The sequence below is a fragment of the Pelodiscus sinensis genome, chromosome 1 (assembly GCF_049634645.1).
Source record: "Pelodiscus sinensis isolate JC-2024 chromosome 1, ASM4963464v1, whole genome shotgun sequence".
In the NCBI taxonomy this organism is placed as follows: Eukaryota; Metazoa; Chordata; order Testudines; family Trionychidae; genus Pelodiscus; species Pelodiscus sinensis.
Window position 1 is genome coordinate 228,397,430 of NC_134711.1, and position 27,050 is coordinate 228,424,479.

A 27,050-nucleotide genomic window follows, 5' to 3' on the forward strand; every position below is an offset into this window, starting at 1 on the left:
CAGCCAGCAATTGGGCCAGGAATCACACTGGCAAAAGCAGCAACATATTGGACTGCTGCTCACAGGATCTAGCTCCTAGTCTGGGTGCTGCTGTGCAGCCTCCAGCCGGCCTACTGGGATGGGCACCAGACCAGTGACTGTCCCTGGTCACACTAGTGTGTGCATGCAACTCGCATGCTCCTGGATAGGAGTTCCGTCCACACTGTACCTTTGAGTTCTTATGGGTATTGTTGGTAATCTGTGCATTGGAACAAAAGATCTTGTAAGCATGGGTAACCTTCATGAAAGCACTTAATCTCTTTTCACTAGTATGCATACATATTTTTGAACTGTTTTTTGTCCAGCATATCATATTAGTAAAATTTTTTGCTCTTTTGAAAGAGAAATCTTGGCATGCTTTTTCTAGCTTTTAAAAAGTGACAGGTTCCTTAGACTATGCCCATTTCAACAATGTCAGGATTATTAAAGCAAACAACCCTCCATCCACCTCTTCTTCCTCTCCCTCCCTTCCCCCTGCTGCAAAGCTAAGCTAAACTAAAAGTGGAAGAGACAAGTGTCCAGCTATAGGAAAAAGAAATCATGTAACATCTCACAGAAAGCACTAACTGAAGAGCTGCTGTATAAAAAGGAATTGCCAAGGGTGTCTGTCAGGATCTTTGTCTCAATATTTTCCTGTCTTGAGTTTTAAAACTAATATGTACACATTTTGATAATTCAGGACAAAACAAATGCATTGTTCTTGGTCAACAAAAGTTACTTTTTCAATTTATTGTAATGTTTGCACTTAAAAAAAAAAAAGAGTCCTAGTTGGTGCACTTTTAGCATTATATTAAATCTCTACTTCAGTTTTAGGCTACGGTTTAACTGTCACTCATTACTTTCCATGTGAATGTTAGCCCTTTGCTAGGAAAGGAGGCAGAAACAGGTTAGATGTTTAAGGTGGTGCTGATAGAGAAGTGAAAAGAGCAAATGAAAGTTTGACATGTTGTTAGTCCAGTTCCCCATGGATGTTTTGCAGGGGGTCTGTGCTGCTCTCTTACATATCTATTTATAATCTTAGCCATGATGGTTTTATCTAGACTCCCTATAGAGAAGATCTTATTTTCTCTGTGCGTGATCCACTGTAAAAGAAGAAAGTAAGTCTACTTTCAACGCTATTTTCTATTATTCTTGGGAGAAATGGATAGTGTGCCGTGAAATTTCTACATAGGGTGCCCTCACTCGGCACATCAAAAATGTAGACATTCCAAATGTATGCTCCTATCTTGTTTTCCTATTGCTTCGTATCCTTGCAAGTATAAGCCACTTAAGACATATTACTTTTTTCCCTCGTGCCTTCCACATGATGCTCAATTTCCTTCCTTTCTTATTCGTCATCCTATTGGTAATATCTATTCTATTGCATGGACTATAACTGTCAGAAAATCTAAGTGTTTCGTTTGAGCAACACAATGCACTTTGGCTCATCTGAACCAAATAAGTTGTGTTTAAAAAAACCCCCTATGATCTCTGTTTTGAGTGGACTCAATTTTTGTACTTGTTGAGGGAAAGATTGGAAAGACTAAAGTATCGTGTTTCTGTGTCAGCTACAGTCAAGGCTATAAAACTTACTCATGAAGTTCTAGTTACGCTTATTAGCATATTAGTATAATACACTATACGAATCTTGATATAATGACAATCACATAGACATACAGTACGTGACATTGAATGCATTGTAATTGGCTCATGATTATAATTAGCTCATAGTGAGTTTACTCACTGAGACAGTGGGCTAGAAAATACATGAATTTAAAAATTAATGTAGAGTACCAAAGACTGCTTAAAAATCATCAGCTTTTACTCATTTCAGTAAAACTTAAACAACAAATGGTCTGGTATCACTTTATAAACTAACAAAACGTGTAGATTGTATCATGAGGTTTCGTGGGCACAGCCCACTTCAGATGACCAGAGTTTTGCATTTTGGTAAGTTAGAAATCACACTAACAAGACAAATTTGAAGATGAGTCAGAGAAAATAAGACATACAAGGAAAAGGATTAGAATTGGGAATAGTCATTTTAAAGAAAAGACAGAGGGAAGACATTGATTTAATAAATATATAAAGAAATATTTTTAAAAGAATATGGAACAATTCTTCCCCCTAACATAAAAATAAAAGGTGGAAATAATATGGTGCCTGCTTACCATTACTTCATTTATTCTACTTGTGTATACTGTCTTTCTGGTCTCCTTTACCTCATTTATTTCACTAACCTCAAAAAATGAAGTGAATTACTGTCTTCAGGTGGTAGGCATGATAAATTTTAGGGGTATTGAGCTGAATGAGCTTTATTCAGTTTAGTTTATTGGTTGCACAATGCATCTTTCAATTTTTAGTGCTCGTTAGGAAATTATGGTGCAAAGTGCCACCTTGTTTTGGAGAAACATTTACTCCCCAAGCTAACCCTTCCTAATCTGGTGCATTATAGATCTTATTGTTTGTGTCCTGGTCCAAGCATGTTATGTTCTTTTGTACAGGGATGAAGATTACGATCTATACTTGAAAAATGGTATTTCCTTAATAGGGAATGAGAGAAAAATATAGTTACATGCATATTTGTGTTAACTCATACCCACTTGATTTAGGGCAGGAAATTTTAGGTTAGAGGTATTGCCAAATAGTACTGCCTGTAGCTATATCAATCTGAAGGATGGCGACATAGGCAAGAAATTACTTATTTTTACAGTACTTTAAGCTAGGCCCTTTACAATTAAAAACCACCATGGTTCCTGACCTAAAGAGTTCAGTCTAAACATGCAACATGACAGGGGAAGATCAAAATAGAGCGAAATAAAGGAATGACTTTGTGACCATCTAGATCAGGAGTGGGGAATTTTTGGGGGGTCAGGAGCTGCTGACCCACAGGAAAATCAGTTGGGGGCCCACACACAAGTGAGAACTAAAAAAACCAAAACAAAACAACCAACCCTCACTCATGGCCCCTGTCTGAGAAGCAGAAAGACCTTCCCACGTTCCTTTCTAGCCTGAGCCCCCCCAGGCTCTAGTGTGAGATGGATTTTGTGTCCCTCCCTCCGGGGTCTGGAGTGGACCCAAAAATGAGAGGTTCATTGGGTGCGAGGAGGCTGCCAGGAAGTGGGCCTGGGACGTGGGGTCTAGGAGGGAGGGTGAAGGAGTGGGTTGGGGTTTGGTGGGTCTGGAAGGATGGTAGGGTACAGGAGCAGCTGGGGATGGGAGGGCTGGGTGGGAGGTAGGGTGCAGGAGTGGAGTAAGGGTGTGGGGTCTGGGTGGGAGGGGCTGCAGGAGCAAGATGATTGGGCAGGGTTTGGGAAATGGGGGCGGTTATCTGTCGCAGCTACCTGAGGACACACATGGCTCCATGTTCGCTGCTGCTTCTATTGGCCATGATTATAGCCGCTCAGAACAGCAGGGAAAAACCTCAAGGTGGTGCTTTTCTGTTGTGCTGTTTCTCCAAGCAGGGGGAGGAGAGGCAGTGTATGGAGTCACTTTGTCCCCCTTTGTAGGCTGGATTCTGCCCCAGCTTGCCTGACTGGTCTGCAAGGCTTGGGGCTTCCTCTGCAAGAGAGGCTGAGGAGGGGTCCACTGGGCTGGAGCACCAGTGCCAGCTCCCTAGTGCTGGGCGGGGGAGCCTTGAAGCTTCATGGGCCAGATCCAGGGATGTCGGGGACCACACATAGCCCCCAGGCCTTAGGTTCTCTATCCCTGATGTAGCTACTTAGATGGGCCTCATCACTGTAATGTTTCAGTGTCTGGTGACTGTCACCAAAATGAGTGTTTCTTGGTTCTGCACATCTTGTTTAACATTTATTTTTAAAGTGTTACATTTCAGAAAGGATTATTTCAAGCTGTGGAAAAGAGGGAAATTTAAATCATACATGCAACAGCATATTTGCTAAACTTGATGAGCTTGCTTGCTTCTGTATTTACTGAACAGAAATCCATATTTCATTATGCAAGTGTTCAGAAAGCAGCTTTAAGTATTAAAAACATTGGATCAAAATTATACTATCCAACTAAATGTTAATGCATCCTTGTGAAAATGTCTTTGGTCTGATGTATATTTAACTTTTAGACTACTAAATTTGTTTTCAGAGGTTTAGAGATTTATTAAGATTTTCGTGTATATTCACAGCATTTTCCCCATGTGTTTTTATTTTGCCTTCTGTAGCAGTGTTTCTCAAAGTGGTCTGAGAAACCACTCCGGTTCATTGTTTGCAGCCAAGGGGAGCTGTGGGAAGCAGCATGGGCTGGGCCATCACTTCCTGCAGCTCCCCTTGTCTGCAAATGGCAAACCAGAGCCAATGGGAGCCACAAGCGTGGCCAATGGGAACAAACTGGTGCGGCCAGTTAGCATGTTTCTCAAAGTGGTTTCGCAGATCACTTTGAGAAACATTGTTCTATAGTAACATCATAATCTGAATGATTGTAGATTTCAGTTTATTATAGGGGAAAAAGATTGTTGGGACAGTGAAAAGTTAATTTAGAAGAAAGATATTTAAGTGACTTAAGGTGGGTGAATAGAAAGGAAGACACAAAGTTGCTTAAAAGGAAAGCTGTCTTAAATGAAGAATTTGTTTTTGTGGTTGCATCTTGCATACCATATGTATTCTGTCTGTTAGTGATATCTTCAACACTTTTACCAGGTGCTGCCTGTGGTATAACTCCTATCAGTGATACGCAGTTATCTACTTTACAGAAGACCCCTCTGCCTATCTTAAAGATGGGGAAGCTGCCTGTAAGGGAAATTTTTTAAAATACAACTGAATTTTCCAAGATGCCTCATCTGCATTTAGTGACTTCAATATGAGGTGGGAGTCTGAGAAGTTGCATGCAATACAAATGTAATGTTGTTAAACTGCAGTTATTCACTCAAGTTTTACTTTGCTTTTATGAAAATGGAAACAAGGTTTTAGAGTCAGTGAGTGTGTCACTTAAAATAAAAGGTTTAACCACAGAAGTTTTAACCACAGCCTGACTTGGAATCTACCAATGCTGTGAAGCATTGTTGCAGAGCTTGGCTGCTGGCCGTGACTTTATTTAGCTATAACTGTCACTTGCTGTCTGAAAAGATGTCTTGTGAAGTGATATAATGACGGATGCTTTTATTTAAAACAGTCACCCGCTTAAACACAAAGCAGCAGATGGTGCCAAAGGTTTATGACGTATGAAATACAAAAATGACTTGGGGAGTGGCTGAGGAAGCTTGTGGGTTTAACACCACTCAAGCTACTTCTTAGGACTCTGATAAAATTATAGTGTATGAACTTTTGTGTGTTAAGTTACAGTAGTGACTTTTGGAAAACTGTGTTTTGTTTACAAATTAGAATTTCCAGAAGCTACAGTCATTTCAGCATGCAGTTCAAGACATCTGTTTTTTTTTTAAGTGTGGCATGCATTGGAGGAGAGAGCTCTTTGCCTCTTTTGCTGCGTTATGATGTATGCAGAAGGTGTGAAAGTGCTATTTTAACAGGAGTTAGGTGTTCCAGAATTGTTGCATTATACTTGGGTCCTGTCTACCCTGTGTATTTTCCTCCCAAAGACTTTAAAACTAGAAAGTTTACAGAATTGTCATAATAAATAACAAGCCACTGAAGGCATGTTCTTACAAATTCTTAACAGTTTTTTGTTAACACAGATGTACCTAAAATTGTAATGAGAAGCAGTGGATCTTTTTAACTAAAGATTCAACCCAGTGCCATCTCTCATTTTGTTCCTCAGTTAAAAGCATAGAGCTTTGAATCCCCTTCAAATTCTCCAGGATAAATTAAAAATGGATTATGTAATAAAGCTTTTCTGCCAGCCATCTTTTTCTACTTACTTCTTCCATTGCATTTCATCTTTAAAGTCCTGGATGGTCTGGGTTCAAGAATTATAGAAGACAAAAAATAATGGAGTATGTGAGAACTTGCCTCTTATAATTGTATTAGCAATTAGTTTGACTTGAATACTCATGTTCTGAGTTACTAGATTTAAATGTTTCTCAACTGAACTTTGTGATTTGGGATTCAGAGTCCAAAATACACTTGATATTGTAATATAGGAATTAAATTAAATGGATCTTGTTTTTTTTATGTCGTTTACAGTCTTGTAAGTGCCTGATTGACAATGATAGGCACTCTGTAATACAAAATACAGTCAATAGATTAAGAACATTCATGACTTTTTGTTTGCATATTTAACATTACACGGCAGTGTTTGGAAGACATTAAGGTTGGAACTCAAATACACGCTAGCTAATTCAAAGCTAAGGCTGACACTGGATGACCTATTCCTCCTCTTGTCACTGTTAAATAGAGCCCTGCCTTGTTACACAAACATGTATCTGCATCTGATCTGCAGATAATTTTTGCAGATATCCACAGATACCTGCAGATTTTCAGGATTCTCTTCAGGTAGCTGGGCTGATGGGAAGGTGATGCCTCGTAGCTGTAATTTGGGTTGGGGGAGCCATGTGGGATGTTGTTGTGGAGAGCCTGCGCAGAGTTGTGGGTCCTCCACCTACCCTCATCTGGGTGGGGAATTGGGGGGCGGGGACATGGCCAGGGGTGGCTGCTCAGTGACCATACCACAGGCAGGTGGAGGATCTGACATAGCTGCCTGTCTGGACTCCATGCTGGCCTTGTCCTCAGAGGGGATCACTGGCAGCTGTGGGGAGCCACAGTGACCCCTCTACCTGTTCTGGGTAGGGGATCCAAGCAGCCCCCTGCCCAGGGAAGGTGGAGGGACCCAGGCTCCTCTCACAGCTGCCGGGCAGAGTGGCTCTTTACCAGCCTGGCTGTAGCCAGTTTAGAGCCGCCTCCTGGCCAAAATAAGAGCTGGGCAGATAGGTATGTGGAGCCACTGCCAACCCTCCACATACCCAAGGTGGGGGCCCCAAGCAGCCTCTGGCCCATGTCCCTGTCCCTCAGATACTCTGCCCACATCAGGTTGAGGATTTGTACTATGGTTCCTCACAACTGCCTGCAGGATTCTCACTGTTGGAGGTTTGTGTAGATAGAAAATTTGTATCTGCAGGGCTCGACAAATAATGCAATCTTCTTGCCCGTGGCGAGTAGATTGCAACCCGGAAGAGCCGGGTTTGGGCAATCTGTGCATGTGCAGATTGCCGGACAGCAAAGCTGGCGAGCGGGGTTTGCCGTGGTTCGGTGAGCCCTGTGTTTCTGTATCCATGCTACTATCAGCAGAAATGGTCCACGGATATCTGCAGATAACGTGTGACTATAAAGCAATACCTGCAGATTTGCATTAGGGATGTTAGATATAGTGTAATTGAATAATCGTGTAACCATATGACATTTTAGCAGTTACACAACTATTCAATGGTCTCCAGAGGTAGGGCCGGCAGCCAGTTCACTCCCAGCCCACCTTGCCAAACCGTTCTGCTGCCTCTGTAACAGAGGCAACAGTGCAGGGTAGCAGGTGGAAGCCAGTCTGTGAGGGAAAACGGTTTAAAAGACAGAGGCAGCATCGTGGGGTGGCAACAGTGCCTGCCTATGAGGGGCCTGAGCTTTCCATGGCCGGAGGCTGCGCCGGCATCCCACAGAACAGCCCCTGTCTATGCCAAGCCTGGGGCTGTCGCAAACAGAGGCTGGTCCATGGCAGCCTCCCCTGCTCCCTCCAATAGAGGCAGCAGTGGGGTGGGGAGAATCAGAGCTGGTGCCTGTCTCCCCTGCCCTCTTTGTCCCCACCGCCACTGTGGGAGACAGCAAGGGATGAGGAGGCAGCTCTGTGGAGCCAGCATGCATGAAGAGTCAGCTTAAAAGCTGGCTTCCCACACCTATCAGCTCCTGCCAGTGTGCTCCCACCCCACGCAGCTGCCTCTGATAGAAAGGCAGCAGTACGGGGGACCAGGCAGCTCTGCATAGGCTGATGTGTGGGGAACTAGCTTGAGAGCTGACTTCCCATGTGTACACCCCCCTTCCTCCGCACTGCTGCCTCTCTATCTGAGGCACCAGTGCAGGGGTGGGGGAGGGCAGGCGGCTCTGCAGGATCTGGTGCTTTTGGGGAGCCGGCTTAAAAACTGGCTCCCCACAGGCACTGGCTCCTGCCTCTGACACAGAGGTAGCAAGGGGGTGGGAAGTGCATGTAATCAACAAGATTAATTGATAAGCCTACGCTGATCAGTTAATTGTGTAGTCGACTACAGGTTGACATCCCTATTTTGCAGGGGTCTACTGATAAGATACTGTAGACCATCTTTACACCACAATTAATTATTTGGAGCACCTCATTAAGGATGTAAAAGGTTAACCAGTGAGCCTCACCCTGAGAGAGGCTTTCTGTTTCTGGTTAACCTATAGAGGCTGGAGCAGCTCTCTGACCAACCTGGGCAGGACGCTGCTCCAGCCTTGTCAGGCCTGCTGGAGCAGCCACTGTCCATGGTGGGTCTGGCCCTTCCCTCCTCCCGCTGCAGGTTACACGCTGGCTCCCTGGGCAGTCCTTGCCGGCCCTGCTCCTGTGGGTGGTGGCTTTGCTGCAGCTCTGCAGTATAAAGCTTATTTAAGCTTTATACTGCAGAGCCTGCCATGGTGTAACTGCTATCATTTTTAGCAGTTACACAGTTACATTTGTAAACACATTTTTGCATCCCTACTCCACAGTACACTAAAGCATACTAGGATGATCTGGTCTATATTTGCAACCTTGTATTTGAAACTTTGCTTCTGAGTTCTGAAGTTTGTTGAGTGGCAATGCAATGCTGTAAAGTGACATCATGGAGATCTGTATCCTCTTCTTACTTTACAAGTTAAAAAAACAAACAAAAAACAAACCCAAGCTTTTTCTAACTTAATTTGTAAATTCTCCATGAGAATTCAGAAGCAACCTGTGTTCTTTGTTATCAATAATAAAGATTCTGAAATTGGAATGCAAAATATTATCAGTGTGTAAGGCAGGATAGAGTAGCTTGTTCCTTCCATAGCTGCACTGTAAGGAAAACAATGTTTTGTTAGCAAAATTATTTGAAAGCACTTTGAATCAGCAATTACATTAAAGTACTGATTTTTACATAGCACCATATTAATAGACTAGACTTGAGACTTTTTATAAACTAAACTCCATAATTAGATTGAATAAATAAGTTGGATAATGGTATATTTTGCTTTAGTTGCTGAAACAGAAGCAAAGAGGCCAAAAATGCTTTCTTATTGGTTTAATGGCAGCACTGTATAACTCTGGGCTGACTACTTCTCTCTCTTGGTGGTGGTGGCTGAATATTGTGCAGTGAATCAAACTTTGAAGGGAGCTGGACAATGTTTGGACTAAAATGTTAATTAAATGCCTCCCTTTAAAAGAGAATTCCACTACCACTCCTTTCCCATCATCCTTCACCCTCTGGTCATCTGAAGAAGTGGGCTGTGCCCATGAAAGCTCGTGATACCGTCTACATGTTTTGTTAGTCTATATAAAGTGCTACCAGACCACTTGCAGTTCTTTATAGTCAGAGCTGATTGGGAAACCAAACTTCAGGTCTGCACAAATGTGAGGGGTTTTTGCCTCAAATGAGATAGAACATCACAATTTAAAACTGGGATGGGGAACCATTTTTTGGGTCTGGAACCTCTGATATGACCCCCAACTGGGAGAGAGAAAGACACCCCTCACGTTCCCCTTGTACGTAGGGCCTTAGGGGTGTGGGAACCAGGCTAGTGGATTTTGTGTGCCCCAGCCCCGTGAAAAGGTGGTTGGGTTGGGGTGGAGGTGAAGTGTTAACACAGGCTCCCCAATGCTGGGGTAGGGGAAGGAGCCCTGAGTTTCAGTGGCCGGATCCAGGCAAGGGGCCTTAGATTCCCCACCCCTGGTTTAAAATGTTCAGAATTGAAATTCAGTGATTGGTTTCATTTTAAAACACTGAATGTACTATTTTGAAGTGAATTCTGCTCTTTGGCACCTCTAGCTGCCTATCTAGTTGGCTGCTGTGAAGAGGATGACCCTGGAAGCCCTGGCAGCTGCAGATAGAATTTGTACAAATCTGGTCAATTCTACCACTTTTGTGAGCAGCAGTGAAATTAATAATTTATTAATTCCAGTCAGCAGTGGCCAGGGTTTACAAAGTTCCTTGACTCCATAGTGGCCCCCTGATGGGCTGCTAGAAAGCCTGGAAGTTCTTGGTCCTTACTAGTAGGACTACCCAGGTCATAAGGTGCCAGGAAGAGGGGAAGCCCTGAGTGCACTTTCTCCAAGGTGGAGACTGGAACTTCTGGCTGTACTACAGGCTACCAAGAGACTTGGGAGCTGGGAAATCTGTCTCTCACAGTACATCAGTGGATTCAAGTAGCTAGTAGTCCCCAATTCCAAGGCACAATGCATGGCTGGGCTGCCCCAGAATTAGATGGATGAACTAGCAGGAAAACAGGCATGGTTCCATCAGAAGTTTGAGTCAGTTTCCTCCAAATGTTTAGATTTTGATGAACTAGTAAATTCTTATGGGAAAAATGTTTCAACTTTGTTGACCATCTCTATTTCTGATATGAAATGAACCTTAAGTATTTGTTTTTTTATTGAACTTCATAATATACTCTTCTTGTATATCTGTAGCTATTCATTACTCTAAAATCTTAGGATATAAAGGAAGTCAAAATGAAGGCAGAGAACTAAAGTAGATGAGTTCTAGTCCGTTTTAAAATAGACATTTGAGAATGAGGCTGTTACTATTTCAGTTACATTTAAGTGTTTGACCATGATATTCACTACTGATGCTTATTGATTAAAATAGCAGTAGTGTAGCTGATTAGCTATGGTTGTGCTTTCTTGATGAATAAGCAACTTGGATGAGTTGCTAACTTGTAATTTAACTGTCTTCCGGTTACACTAGAAAAATTAGAGTGCTTTTGTAGAGAACTTGATATTGAGCTGTGCATCTCTGGAGGGATAAACAGAAAATGAGTCACTAATACAGGCAGTCCCCGACTTACATGGATCCGACTTACGTCGGATCCCTAGATACGAACGGGGTGAGGCAACTCCCGCACATGCGCAGCAGCATTCCCGGGCTCGCTCACCTGGGTCCTAGGATCCTCCTCCTCCTCGGGCCGGCTCCGACTGGGGTCCTGCAGAGCTGCCGGGCAGAGGAAAAGTGCCTCCCCACCCCCCTGCCAGCAACAGGCTGCCCCCTCCCCTGAGCAACAGGCTGCCGAACAGACAAAAGCAGCCTCTCTGCCCCTCCTCCCCTCTATACATGCCGGGCTCCCGGAGCGCAGCAGCGTCCCCGGGGCTCGCTCACCTGGGTCCTAGAATCCACCTTCTCCTCCTCTTCGGCCGGCTCCAACTGGCCTCTGCCTGCAGCAGCTGGCCACAGAGACAGGGATCCCACAGAGCTGCCGGGCAGAGGAAAAGTGCCTCCCCACGCCCGCTGCCCCCCCCCCCCCCGCGGCCTCGCATCCTGCACGCCTCCCCCCTCCCCCCTGCCAGCAACAGGCTGCCCCCTCCCCTGAGCAACAGGCTGCCGAACAGCAGACAAAAGCAGCCTCTCCGCCCCTCCTCCCCCTATACATGCTGGGCTCCCTGGGCAAACAAAGACTCCACCAAAACAAACAAAGTGCTGGCCTCATTGTGTTAGCAAAAAAAGGACCCTCCTCCTAGAACCCTGGGTGGTGTGTGGAAATAAAGCTATTAGCTCAAAGCATGGTGCAGAGCTGTTTGGTATTTGATGAGTTACTCCTTTAGTCCTGAGTTTGTCACAGGGACAGAAATAGATGTGAAATCTTCTGAACAGGGGAACAGACAGCAAAACAAACATTAGAGGGGAGTTAACCTTTCCCTATGCTATCCAAAACTAAAAAAAATTTTTGGCTAGAGTTTCCCCTACAATATGTACCAGTTCCGACTTACATACAAATTCAACTTAAGAACAAACCTACAGTCCCTATCTTGTACGTAACCCGGGGACTGCCTGTATGTGGTATGGAAGCTTTTGTTATTGCCCTTCATCTTTCATAGGTAGGGCCATACCAAATTCATGGCCATGAAAACACATTGTGAAATCTGGTCTTTTGTGTGCTTTTACCTTATACTACATCGCAGGGCAGGCTCGCTGATGGGGGAGGCAAAAGGAGTAATTGCCCCCTTTTCCCAGAGCTCCTGGCTCCCACTGTTGCTATTACAGCAGTGGCAGTCAGAGGCCCCGGCCCCTTTGATTTGCTGTGGAAGCGCTGTAGTACCATTCAGTGTAGTTCTGAGGGCTGGGAGAAAAGTCAGTGCTGTCCTCTGGGCCGGCACTAAGGGCTGACTGTCCCCTCCATCAAAAATGATTGCCCACTACTGCTTTGGATAGTTAACAAGCAACATGATTTCACAGGGGAAACCAGTTTTGCTCAAATTGGAGGTCCTGACTCAAAAGGGAGTTACAGAGGTTGCAGGGTTAGTTTAGGGGAGGTCATGGTATTACCATCATTACTTGTGTGCTGTCTTCACAGCTATAACAGCAGTACCCGTGCAGCATCACAGAAGTAACAGTGGTACTGCCATACTGTGCCATCCTTACTTCTGCACTGCTGTTGATAGTGGCTCTGCTTTCAGAGCTGGGCAACCAGAGAGTATTGGCTGCTGGCTGGGAGCCCAGCTGTGAAGACAGCACTCTTGTCCACAACAGCGCAGAAGTAATGGTAGCAGTATTGCAGCCTCTCCTTTAATAACCTTTTGGACCCCCGCAAGTCTTTTGCGTCAAGATCACTACAATTACAAGACAGTGACATTTTAGATTAAAATAGCTGAAATCAGGAATTTTTTTTTTTTTTTTTTTTAAATCATAGGAGCATGAAAATGAACAAAATGAGCCATGAATTTATTAGGGTCCTATTCACTTATGGCAAATGCCTGGGATTTTCAGGGGGTGGGAGCTGAACACTCATGTAACTGTAGTTTTCAAATAAACTCTAGAGGGCAAATATAACACGTCCAGTTGCATTTGTTCATGTTATGGAATTAAAATATATTTCTGTAAGTAATTAGCTTTCCTTTTACTTCACAGCTTTCATCCAGTCGGATAGCATAATAGAAGTGCTACGTTTCAATGAAGGAGGCCTACTGCAGGTAAAAATTCATGAAATAAGACCATCTCAGTTTAAAATTTTAGATCACTTCTGTCTTATCACATCTATATATTTCATCTTTTTTTAACTTGCTAGTTGCTGTTCAAAGTCTTCTGGTTTAGTGGATCTTGATTTAAGTAAATTAGTACAGGCAGTCCCCGGGTTATCTACAAGATAGAGACCGTAGGTTTGTTAAGTTGAATCTGTATGTAAGTCGGAACTGGCGTCCAGATTCAGCTGCTGTTGAAACTGACCAGCAGCGGCTGAATCGACACACCTGGGGCAGAGCAGCTGGGGTGCTGCTGGGTTGGTCCCGCAGCGCCGCTCCTCGGCGCTACTGGACCAACCCGGCAGCACCCCAGCTGCTCTGCCCCAGGCGTTGGCGAGAAAAGCCTGGTCTGCTGGCGGGGGGGGGGGGGGGCGCACTAGCTGCGCCCCCCCTCCCCCAGCAGACCAGGGAGACGTGGAGCGGCTTTTCTCGCCGCGGAGGACACGGGCGGCAGGACCGCGGCATGTCTCGGTGGTCCCGCCACCCGTGTCCTCCCTGGCGAGAAAAGCCGCTCCGCGTCTCCCTGGGCTGCTGGGGGAGGGGGGCACTAGCTCCGTGTCTCCCTGGTCTGCTGGGGGGAAGCGCCCCCCGCGCCGCCAGAGGCGGCGACAGTGGGCGAGGTACCCTGCACTAGCGGGGGTCCCCCCCATTCGTAACTAGGGGTCCGACTTAAGTCAGACTGACGTAACTCGGGGACTGCCTGTACTGCTAAAATGGTAAATTTTCTTAAATGACATCAACATGCTACTTTTTCCTGTTGTCTTGCTGTAAGCAGGTGAATAATTAAACTGCATAGTATGAGCAATTGTATGGACATCACAAAGTTTGTGTCTACACTGGGCATAATTTTTGCTAAATTTTCCACCATTACAACTGCTTTTTCATCCCATTAGTGGTAAGAGTGAGTGGCAGAGGAGAGACACCATCAGTGTAGAAAACTTTCTACGTGCTTGCCATTGGTTTTAGGTGCTGTTATTGATCTGTCCTACACACCTATTCTGAGCAGGGCTTAAAACACCATTGGCTGTCAGTACCTCATTTGTGCTACACTCTTAGCTTTAATTCAAGTGGTGCAGCTTAAGTGCTCATAACTTAGGTTCCTTTGCATTTGGCAGGGCTGTTTTGTGTTCTTTGTTTCTTGCTCTCACAACCTTTTGATGGCAACTGGCCAGCAGTGTACTTCCTTAGTACCTGATGTTATATCCAAAAATAACAATAGTGCCTTGACTTGATGCAGATAAATTGATCAGCAATGACATTGCTCATGTTGAGATTAAACTGTCATTGGATTTCGGTGTTAACACCTTTCATGAACAAGGTAATTTGTTTCTTTAAGCTTTTGTTTCAGGCTATCTATAGCTCCTCCATTTTGAGGTTTTCACAACCGTTTTGGGTAGAGATCTAATTGAAGGTCTCATTTAAAAAAATTATTGAGCACAATCTCATGGCAAGGCATATGGGTGCATAATCACATTTATACATGGAACTCTGTCTAGTTTTCAAGGTCCTGTGCGCGCGCGCGTGTGTGTGTGTTGCAGTTATTTAACTAAAAGTAAGGTTTAACTAAAATCAATTGTAAATAGGTACAAATCCCTCCTGTGGATACTCTGACTTTGACTTTAATGTCTTGTTTAAAATGGTACTTTGAGTTCGGAAAAACAGAAACAAGCCTGGTTTCAGCTGAAATAAGTGTCCTTCTAGGGTTTTGCATTAGTTTAACTAAATAAATCAGATTAAAATGAATTTGTGCAACTTCTTCATGTAGACAAGTTCCATGTTTCTCATTCATTGCTAGCACAAATGGGAAGATGATGAAATGCATGACAACCGAGAGCTCTTTTGGCACTTGGTCTTTGGGTAGTTAAACTCTAAATTCAGTAGTGCCTGCAAGTTTGGTGTTAAAGAACCATATAATTCTGAGTTTGACTCAGTTAATTGTTTCAGGGTTTTATGGAGATTGTGAACTCTACTTGCAGTGTACCTGAGCTGGAAAAGCTATTAATGCTGAAGTATACAGTGGTCACCAACCAGTAGATCGGGATCTACTGGTAGATCTCGGAGCCTTTGACAGGTTATTCTGACGGGTATGGCCAGGAGGCTGTCAAGTGCCATCACTTCAGCTGCCTCTCTCAGGAGTGCCATACTGCTCCTGCCCTCTGCCATGGAGCAGCTCCCCAGCCTCTTGCTTGCTGTGCAGGGCATGGGAAGAAGAGGAGGGGGTGCTGATGTCAGAATGCCTCTCCCTCCACAGAGTGGGGCGGGGAGGGGAAGTATGGAGAGAGTTTGCCGGCTGCTTTGAGTATGGTGCAGAGTGAGCCTGCCTTAGCCCCACTGCACCACTACCCAGAAGCCACCTGTGGTAAGCCGTGCCCAACTAGAGCCTACATTCCAAACCCCAGCCCCAGTCCTGAACCTTAAACCCCTACCCTAGCCCTGAGTCCCCCTGCACCTAAATTCCCTCCCAAGGCCTGCCCCCTGTACTCCTCCTGCACTTCAACCCCCTGCCCCAGGCTCAGCTCAGAATCCTTTAGCCCAAGATCAGAGTCTGGATTACATTTAAATTCAGAACGTGATCTCATGCTTAAAAAGCTTGGAGACCACTGCAACAGGCACTAGGAGAGTCCTACTACTGACATAATCATCAAGAATAAAAGGTTTCTGGTTAACAGTTATAAAATACATCACAGGGCTCACAGATCTCAGCCACTGAAAACCTTAATAATCCAGGGTTTACACCAGGGGTGGGGAACTTTTTTGGTGTCGGGGTTCACTCACCAACAGAAAAATCAGTTGGGCTGCACAAAGGTGAGAAGCAAAAAAAGTTGTTAAAACTCAGCACCTCACTGATGTAGCCCCTGACTGAGAAGGAGAAAGACATTCCCTGCATTCCCCTCACACACCAGTGCCTATTGGATCCGGGGCTAGTAGACTTTGTGAGCCCCCCCTAGGCTCTGGGGTGGGGCCAAAAATGAGGAGTTCAGTATATGAGAGGGGGCTGCCAGGAAGCAGACTTGGAGTGTAGAATATGGGCAGGAGGGAGGATTCAGGTGTGGATTGGGGGTTGGTGGGTCTAGGAGGGTGCAGGAGCACAGTGTCAGTTTGGGGTCTGGGTGAGAAGGCGGGTGCAGGAGTGGCCTGAGGGTGAGGGATCTGGGTGAGAAGTAGGGTGCAGGAGCAAAGTGTGTGTGTGTGTGGGGGGGGGGGGGGGTGAAGCGCTGGAGCGCTAATTCTGGCTCACCAATACTGGAGGGGGGAAAGGCCCAAGGAGGGGGCCTGGATCCAGGCAAGCCAGGGGCCAAGATTTTCCACTCAGTGGCTTATACCAATTAAGTTCAGCCAGGAAGTGGATGAAGAATGTAGCATTCATTGGTTAATTTCATGTTTTAGTGATATTACCTACTATGCTGGCAGGTCAATAATGCTTGCATCTATTGTTAGTCAAGTAATCAGTAACTTAAAATTTTCCTAAAGTTCTCTGATGCTCGGAGGACCCAAGAAACAGTTTGCGCTCACAATGTTAGCATTTGGGTATTTGAGCTACCTTCTAACCTGAAATTTCAAAAGTGTTTTGCAGTGTTTCACTCTTGGATACTGCTTGTTAATTGATTGGGCAGCAGAAATGACTTCCTTTTTCTGTTCACTAGCTGAAGCATCATAATCAGCCAGGTAGCCTTAGGGAATTGGAGCAGCCTTCTGTTCATCCAGATGGACCTTGGTAGAACTAGAGACAGGAGTGGTGCAATAGAATGCCATAAAGGTGGGGAAAACATCTAGAGAGAGCCTAGAGTTGGGAGTGGGACTGGAGGAGAGAGGCAACCTCACATTTGTAGAGGACTGAGTTGAATATCAATGAGCAGAAAATGGGAAGATTTGTGTGGCACTAGCTGCTTAAGAGTCCCCCTGGGGTGGGAACAAGGGATCAGGAATTGAGAAGATATTTAATATTTACGTTGCTGTAGTGCCTAAAGGCAGGGCCTGTTGTGCAAATTACTAAGTGATCTAGAAATATAGTGAATGACAGTCCCTACCCAAAAGACCTTGTAGTTTTTAAGGATCTCTTCGAAGTCTGGCTTTGAGGAAGAACTCTCACATTGTCAGTATACTTATTTGAAGACTTCATGGCTGTTTCAGGCAAACTCAGCATGTGTGTGAAACTGTTTATGGGTGTCACTGTTAGCATGGGGGCAATGTGGAGATCTCCCTAGTCCTTTTGTCAGTGATAGTGGCATTTAGCTTACTTTGTATCACAGTTAGCAGTATCTGTGGTCAGATTTAAGTGGCACTCTGATTCAGTTCTCAGGAAATCTAATTGTTAAAACTCTTTTCAACATTATAGTCTACATTGTATTTGCGAGATGAAAAGGCGAGCACTTTAACATATGGAAAACTTAATTTTTCATGTACTTTAAATTAAAAATATAGTTCTAGATTTTTGTCACATTTTCCAAATTATTCCCTGGTTTTGAACTAAACTTTTTAGGAAAAATTTAGATGGTAAGAAATCTTATCTTCAAAATAGAAAAAAATCTCATAACTAACTACAGTGTGGTTTTGTGTGACTTAGGGCACGTCTACAAAGCAGGGCAAAAGTCAATTGCATAGCTTAAGTCGAAATAGCTTAATTCATCGTTTGGCGCCATCTACGCAGAAGGAAGTCGAAGGAAGAACACTCTTCCTTTGACTTCCCTTACTCATTGTAAAATAAGGGTTACAGGAGTCTTGGAGTAAGAAGTTCTCCAGCTAGACATTATTTTGAAATAATGTCTTGTAGATACGCTTTTTGTTATTTCAGAATAACTGACCTGATTTCAAAATAACTCTGTGTATGCATATGCTTAGTTTCTATTTCAAAATTTAATGATGTCAATCATTTATTTTTCTTATATAAAACACTAATTGTTGCTAGGGATCACCTTACTGATTGATGCTTACTTTGTACCGGTTAACCAATACTCGGGAGCAGCCCTCCTGCCTGTGGATCATCACCGGTGGAGGGCTCTAGCCTCTTGGGGATCCCAGGAGCCAGAAGCCAGCTGCTGTTGCCACCTGTGGGAGCCAGGATCTGGGGGCGTGGAGCATAAACTGACCCTTTCCTCCCACAAAGGGGCCAGCTGCTGGCTCCTGCTGCCCTCCCTCCCCCCACAGGCAGGGGAGCCAACAGTGACTGCCCAAGCAATCGGTTAACCCTATGGTTTAATTGGTTAACTGATTAATGGGGATTTTACATCCCTAACTGTTGCATTTTGATTAATACAGGTTGGACCTCTGTGGTCTGGCAATCTTGTGACCTGACTGGTAACAGATGAGAATTTTTTTTTCTGGACCAGGGGAGGTCACTTCAGGCACTCTGCTGCTGGTCCCCCTGCTGTCCCTCCCTCCCCCCAGGCTTTGCTGGGACTCTCTGATCCTGGAACATCTGTGGTCATGTCAGACCATAGTTGTTAGAGGTGCAATCTGTACCATGTAAAAACAGCTAGTTCCATAGAATGAAGCTTCCTCAATATATAACACTATCCATTATAGTATTATGGCAGTTTTAATTATTTATGTTCTAGTGGGTTTTTTTGGTACTACATCTAGCACAATGGTTTCTCTGTTGGTCCTTATGCATTGCTATAATAAAAATATGTACAGCTGACACTATATACAATTTGCATTCAAAATATTTCAAATTATAATTGATTAGAGAACATAACCTTTATAAAATGCAAATTAAAATTGTTGCAATTAAGGTTTAAGAATGCAAATGACTAGGAAAGGTAAGTAGCAAATATGTATTTAGTTATTAAATTAGAATGTGTAGCCTCACCCTACAAATTCTAATACCACTGAGAGCCACCAGACCTGTTTATATACTTTATCATCATAGCCATCTAATCATACATACCATAGTTAAAGATATACATACTTCAGGGATTTGTGAGATGTGTATGCAGGTGGCTCAGAGATAATGTTGTTGAATCATGTACTAACAGTTTTTCATATGCCACCATAATCATGTAAAGTTCTTGGCATATATTTGTAACTGTAGCACTAGCAATAGTTATTGTCCAGGAACTGTGTTTGTTTATGGACCATTTAAGGGTAGGGTGTTTGCACATATTTGGCTAAACATTACCAGTCTTATTTTTGGCAAAATACTCGAAAGTTTCTTCAAACTTCTGAGAATTTTAAAGTACCCTTATAAGATCACTTGGAAAATATCAGTCAGAGTTGTTCATGCAACCTTAATTATGTATCCTTGGCTATGTTTAGACTACAGGTTTTTTTTCGAAAAAAGTGAATTTTTTTTCAAAAAAAGTCACCTGCATCTAGACTGCTGTCGCGTTCTTTTGAAATTAAATCGAAAGAATGTGGCGGGTTTTTCGACAGCGGTAAACCTAATTTTATGAGGAAGAACGCCTTTTTCCAAAAGTGCTCTTTTGAAAAAAGGTGCGCTTGAACACAAACTGGGCTTTTTCGAAAGAGAGCATCCAGATTGCCTTTTTTTGCTCATGGTCCCCTTCTGAGCCTCATCATATGCCTGGCAGTTAAGTTTGGGTGGTCCCCTCAGAAACTTACTGTGGCCCCCTAATGTTACATTTTTTTCCATGTGGCCCCCTAGAAGTAAGGAGTGGCCCCCTGGGGAGCCATATGGCCCACGTTGAGAACCACTGGTCTAGACAATCTCTTTCGAAAGAGGCTTTTTCGAAAGAGGCTTGTAGTCTAGACGTACCCCTTGTGTATGTGTGTAATAGTCTTATTATCTGTTCATGTACTATTTCTGAAAACCGTATAGTCATAGAAATATTTTTTCTAAACTTTTCTGAGGTGCACCATTTAAGTGAATGAGGTGAGTGTGTACACTGTGTACTAAGCTCTATTAAGTGCTTGGTTCATTCTCACCACAGTTTACATATAAATTAAGACACATAATTAGACAATAGTACATAATGATAGAATTTGTCATGCCCTTGCAGATTATATTTTCAGGGCTAACATTCAGAATATAGCTTTTTTTGTATAAAGTTTGTATTCTAGCAGCCTTAATTGTAAGTTAGTAAACTAACTGGCTTGCATCGTTCGTTGCAGGTCAAATTTTATTCACACTCTCTGAAAGCAGAAACAAACTTCAGTGATTTATTCTTATTTTAAAAATGTACGTATCAAATCTGGTATAGAAAGCTAAAAGCCAAAATATTTGTTCTGTTCAAAGGCCAGTTGTCTTGAGTTATCATTATATAGCATATTGTCTCAAGCTACTTGATTATGATGATTTCTTGCTGTAACAGTAAGCTATTTTTCTCATAGTTCTGTAGATTTTAATAGGATGTTGTGTCACGGTTACACATTTCAGCTGATCCAATGCAACTCACCAGAGAAAATGTATTTACTGTAAGTTCAACTTGCATATCTTTTCAGAGAACAGCTGTTTTTATGAAAGCTGTGAACTATGTAGTGTCTATTTCTGTAGTGTTATGGTGCACCATTGTGACGTTGTTCATGGGTATCACTATTCAAGACTGAGCATTCACCTCTTTATGCTTCATGTAAGTTCTTATGAATATTAGAGTCTTTCTCGGTCACTTGATGCTGTAGAATGAGGATCATAGCAATAATTTGTTTCTTTAATTTAAAAAAAAACTTGTCTGAAGGTCAGGTATTTACTTAAGCATTCAGGTATTTATTGAAGTTCTGCATACAAAATCAATTGATATAAAGAAAAATTGTATTAAACATTCTTTGGTGTCCTCTCTTTGAGGAAGTAATGCGCATATCTAGGCAAGAAGCAAGCTTATATCCTGGAGGGGATTTACTTACATTAACAAGTTACATAAGTGCAGTGTGTTGCACAATTTGCTCTTTATCTACTGATATTGAAAGGAAAATTAGTCTTGTTACTGATTTTTAAGACCAAAGTGTGTGTGTGTGTGTGTGTGTGTGTGTGTGTGTGTGTGATATACACACACACACACACACACACACACACACACACACTTGGAAAATACACTTTCAGTAGAACACTGCTAATTCATATTAGTTGGGAGCCCGTTACAAATCACTGCACTGAGATTTTGACCACCAAAAGCAAGGGAAATGTCCCAAAATGTATCTTTATTGTTTATAATGCTTAGTATAATTTGCTTGCGTCTGGCACCCCAGCCCCCTCTCCTACCTACTCCCTCTTCCCCCCCCTTCCCACCCCCTCCCGCTGTAGCCCTAGCCCATGAAATTCAAACCATTTGTACTCCTGCTCCCAGACCTTACTCCACCGCCTATTCCACTCCTCCAGGTCACAACCCCTTGCCAGATCCTGCATCCCAGTCTCCTGCCTGAGTCACAGCCCCCTCTTTCATATAAACTCCCTCCCAGATCCCACACCCCCTCCTCCATCTCAATCCCTTACTCTAAGCTCACTTCTGCACTCATCCTCCATCCCAGACCTCCCCCCCCCCACCTCCTTCAATAATATCATGGAAGAGTGCATTGCTTGACCACTTAATAAATTCTTAGGGTGCCCCACCTCCCAGCAAAAAGTAATGCTCACCTGTGCACTGCTATGATGATCTGCTTGCCTTAAAGAAACAATGTAGACGACTTAAGAGCAAATATTTAGATTGACATGTATACCTGAATTAACGTGATAACTAGGGTTTTGCTGTGTAAATTTTGCAGATTTGGTCACATCCTCCCATGTTCTGGACCCCAATCTATGTCTTAAGGGACTATATACAGTGGTCTAAATCTTTGACCTTTCTTAAATAGCTTCTGTTTAAAGTACCAGTGAACTTCAATGTTTTCCCTCCAAAATATGGATCAGGTGAAACCAGGGATTGAAAATTGTGCAAACATGACAACTTTCAGTCTTGGGTGAGTACATTTATAATCTGATATTTTGGTCAGAATAGCTAAAAAAATCTTTACACCAGTAGACAACTATCATTTTAGACTTTCCGCCTTACAGCATTAATTTCTAGTCTTGATTCAAGACAGTATAACTTCAATTTCAAAGAGTGGTGATAATTTTAGATCTTCAAAATGTTGATAGTACTTATGTTTGTCAATTGGATGTCTTACTGTCATGGTAACAAAGGGAGACTGGCTAGAGGTGAACAACTTAGTCAATAACAAAGCTTGTATCTGTAGATTTCCTAAAATTAAACTTGCTCTAAAATAAATTTAAAATTGTAATGTGGTATAGCTTTTGTTGGGCCTCCTTTGGGATGGCCTGTGAGTTATTCCAAACAACATCAGTGAAAACTTCACACTACACTAACCTTAACTTTTTTTCCACAATAGAAACTTAAGTCTCAAATAAACCTTTCCAAGAGGATTTAGCAAGTCAAAATAATCAAATTGTACAAGATGGATGTTGGCAGTTCTGCAGCTATTCAAAAGCTGTCTGAAAAGTTTGCCAGCATCTCCTGCTACTGAAAGAGATATATACTTGAGGGCAAGGAAAGGGAAATATATAGAAATAAGCTAGAATTGCTGTATGTCAACAAGATGTGACCTATGTTAAGGCTGAATGACACTTTACCTCTCATTTGAGAAACTGTATCTTTAAAGACAAAGACAAATACCTTTAACTTTCAAAATAAACTCTTCAAATGTGCTTGTTTGTCAGTAGCTGTGAAGTGTATACTAAGGGCTGCCCTTGTCACCAAAAAAGGTATTCATCATAAACTCAAGGCAATCCAGAAGATGAATGTTTGGAGGGAATTTTGGTCAAATGGTTTTCTTATGCACTCAAGTAGGGCAGCTATCTTCTAGGCCAGTGATCTGCTTCTCACCTTAAATGGCTGTTAGGTATTACTGCTAGTGCAGGACATTTTACTCGCAAAGAATAAATACACTCTATATTCTTCTGTTAATTGTTCAGATACCTCAAGCTCACTCTAAGGCCATGTCTGTGATATAGATCTTAAGAGTGGCAAAGCTGTACTGATGCAGCAGGGCTGCCATAAGTTCGCTATGCAACCACTCTCTCTTGTTGGCCTAACTAAACCACCACCAATGAGCAGCGCAATAGCTAATTTGGCAGGAGATGCTCTCCCACCAACATAGCACTGTCCACGCTATCACTTCTGTCAGCAAAAATGTGTCACTCAGGGAGTGTGATTTTCATATCTGGGGCTTCATACATTAGCATTTTGGTAGATATAACTTATTTAGCCTAAAACTCTTCAGTCAGTGTTTGGTTTTTTTTCTGCTATAGTCATAGATATGCAGAATAGGGATAGTGTATAGATGTTTAAATGATTAACTGATGATAACTGATGAAACTAGGCTTATCGGTTAATTCAAATGACTACATGCAACAACCCCCCCTTTCTGCCTCTGTATCAGGAGCTCCACCTATCATCCAGTGTGGGGAGGCAGGGGCTTCCCAGGAGTGCAGCCGGGAGCACACTGGCTACTGGTTCTGCCATGGGGATCATTTTAGTAATCGTGTAACCGTTAAATTATTACACAATCACTAAAAAAAATCTAAAATCTCTAATGTGGAATTCCTCTCAAAAGTTGACTGCTGTAAAAAGTAGTAAGGGCATGTCTTCACTACAGGCTGGATCAATGAGCAGCAGTCAGTTTGGTGGGGGTCGATTTATAGCGCATCTACTAGATGTGGTAGATCAACCACTTAGCACTCTCCCAACTACTCTGATACGGTACTAAAATGAGAAGAGTAAGTGGAGTTGACAGGAGAGCATCCTGAGTTGTCAACTTACCATTGTGAAGATACCATGGTAAAGCATATTTAAGTACATTATTCAAGTAGCTGAAGTTTCACAGCTTTGGATGACAGCTCATAGATCAGGCCTGAGTCTTGACTTGCATATACCAGTTGAAGGCACTGAAGGGCCAGATGAAATAGAAAGTAATAATAAAAATAACTGTGTAGCAGGCCTGAGAAAAATACGGCCTACATGCTGGATCCAGCCCACCAAGCCACTAGATCTGGCCCGCGGATGCAGCAGAGAGCCCTAGGCAGGCTTCCCTGATTTTCCTGACGTCCCTCACGTTATTTAGAAAAGCGGCTGCTGGGCTGTTTCTCTTTCAGAACTGTAATCCTGTAGCAGATGGGGGGAAGGTTTCAGGTGCTGCCACTGCCGCTGCCCCAGGCATAATCTTCTGGGTTGGTTTCTGACCACAAACTGCTACACATTACTGAGCTCTAAGATTCCTCCTCTTACAAGGTAGTTGCCTTGTAAGAGCTCAGCTGTAGCATAACAAGCAGCTTTTGTACTACCGGAAAATATGCCTTAATAACAAATAGCAATGAATGTGAAAGATCCCTAGTATGTCATGACTGGGAATGACTTTTGAAATTTAGTTTTAAAAATAGTGTATAGAAGTTCTTACATAGGAATTAACCATTTTAGGTATTTGAAGAAAACTCGAAGTATGTTAAAAGAAATCTAAGCAACTGGGAAGTGATAGTAGTTTAAGAGTTTTCTCCATTCTTTTTCTACTAGCTTATCAACCAGTGGAGATGGGATATTCCAGCAAATTTTGTGATTTCAGCCTCTTATGAGGCTTAGTTTTGACCAAGTTGTTACAATATTGGCTGAGTCCACCTTGAGGAGAGTCACCAGATTAATTGGACATAACCTTTGGATCCCTCATGTATCCAAAACAGTTGGATCAGAGCAGAGTCCAGGCACTGCCTTGTTGTCTAGGGTACACTCATAAGTACAGACTCCATGTGTAAAAACATTCCTTGCAATGTGAAGCTTCATAGTCCAGATATCATAGGCCCTAAAACTACTGTTAAATCTCCTGAAAATCTTGAGCTGCTTATGTATGTTCCCCCAGAATTCCCTCTTCACCTCTGGTAATAGAGAATGTTTTTATATTTTAAATACTGCAGTTCACCTTCCTCCCACCCATTTCATCCCATCTCCTGTTTTTGGAAGGGTTGTCTTTAGATTCTTGTACAGGTTGCAGCTCTCTACGCTTGGACTCTCTTGTCCAGCAGTATCCCTGGTCCGGCAGGACCACAGATTGCTGAATGAGAGAGCCCCAAGGCAGGAGGGCCAGCTTCTGAGAACCCAGTGCACATCGAGGCTGGTGGTAGTGGGGTGAGGGCCTCAGCAGCCCAGTGGCAGGGCAAAGGCAGCCTGGCAACCCAGCTGTGACCAGGACAGCCCGTGTCTTGCTGGCCTGGCAATAGGGTTGCCAGATACTTTCACAAAAAATCTCGAACATGGTGGGCGTGGGGAGAGGAGGGGAGAATTGGTTGAGCAAAAAAAAAAAAACCGGGGGACCAAACTTGTTGAGCAAAATAAAGTCCAGTATTTTCTGTTTGTTTTTACCGGACAGGGGCCACAAATACCGGACTGTTCAGGCAGAAACCAGACACCTGACAACCTTACCTGGCAGTGGGGTTGTGCTGTGGTAGTTCGAGAGGGGCTGTGTGCTAGCCCGGCAGTGGGGACAGAGCTGCAGCAGCCTGGCTAGCAGCAAGGCCTGGCCGTGACAGCTTAGCAGGGAAGTCTGCCTGCAGTAGTGGAGCCGGGGCTGCAGCAGTTCAGTAGCCCAATTGAGGTCGCAATGTGGCTGGCAGTGAGGCCAGCAGTGGGACTGGAGCAGCACCTATGGCAGTGGGCCTGGAGCAGCTGTCATCCAGCTGGAAGTGGGGCCAAAGGAGCTGGTGGCGGGAGGGGTAGCAGGCTTGTGGCAGGGGACCTTCCCTGTCCAGCAAATTCCCTAATCCGGGACCACTCAGGTCCCAAGGGACCACTGAGGTCCAACCTATTCTGCATTAATCACCTCCATAGTAAAGTGCCTGCTGTGGCTACTCTTGAAGAGCAATAAATTAATTTAGGTGCTGTTTTCACTTAACTTCACACTAATATGGGTACGTCTAGACTACATGCCTCTGGCGACAGGCATGTAGATTAGGCTACCGGACATAGTAAAATGAAATAAAAATAATCGCCGCTTCATTTAAATTTACATGGCTGCCGCGCTGAGCCGACAAACAGCTGATCAGCTGTTTGTCGGCTCAGCGCAATAGTCTGAACGCTCCCTTGCCGACATCAAAGGTATTTGTCGACCACCCAGGTATGCCTCATCGCATACCTGTGTGGTTGACAAATACCTTTGATGTCGGCAGGGGAGCGTCCAGACTATCGCGCTGAGCCGACAAACAGCTGATCAGCTGTTTGTCGGCTCAGCGCGGCAGCCATGTAAATTTAAATGAAGCGGCGATTTATTTAAATCGACGCTTCATTTTACTATGTCCGGTAGCCTAATCTACATGCCTCTGTCGCCAGAGGCATGTAGTCTAGACGTACTCTAATATGACAATAATTTAGCATTGGAATAAATTTGACAACTTACTGGGCACTATGGCCACAGTCACCCTGTTGGTTTCGGTTTTGATCCAGCCAAGATCAGTGTCTTTTTCTCATCTACTTTGGATTCTACGTCCTTTATTTTAAATTAATCCAAACTGTTGGATTTTTTTGATGATATCTGTGTAATAAGAAGGCCACTACATGCTAGTACTTTTTCTTTCCTCCAGTTGCTGCTCCTTCCAGCCCTGATCACAAGGGCCTTTCATTTCTAGAGAAGAAAAACTCCATAAACTAGATACTGTGGAATTTGTAATCTTGAGGGAGAGAGGTACTTACAGAATTAAATGCTTTATCCTTAATTCAGCACTGCAAAAGTGAGAGCCCATATATTAAGTAGAAAAGTTTCTTTAAGAATTCAGGGTTATACAGTAATTCCTCATTTAACATGGTAGATACGTTTCAGAAAACGATTGTGCTAAGTGAAAATGTGTTATACGGGGTCAATTTTCCCATTGAAAATAATGGAAAAGGTGGGGGTTGCGTTTCAAGCGCACGTGTGCTCGCAGCTCCAGCCTGCACTTGTTAGCAGCTGGGACCAGGACATAAGGTTGGGGGAGAAAGAAGACTGAGTTATAGCAGGAAGGGGAGGTGTTTGACTCGGGAGAA

The 27,050-nt window shown here is 43.5% G+C and overlaps 1 protein-coding gene across 5 annotated transcripts in view; it reads left to right on the forward strand.

Moving 5' to 3' along the window:
• The window catches only part of TMEM131 (transmembrane protein 131), a 160,926-nt gene that overhangs the window by 12,363 nt on the left and 121,513 nt on the right, over positions 1 to 27,050 (forward strand). For 4 of the 5 annotated variants that reach the window (XM_075916530.1, XM_075916531.1, XM_075916529.1 and 1 more), the window contains exon 2: positions 12,992 to 13,053. In XM_075916530.1, coding sequence (XP_075772645.1) covers positions 12,992 to 13,053 — 62 coding nt within the window. Of the gene's footprint in view, positions 1 to 4,579; positions 4,833 to 12,991; positions 13,054 to 27,050 lie in introns of those variants that run through there. The other variant, XM_025178646.2, reaches the window with a different exon arrangement.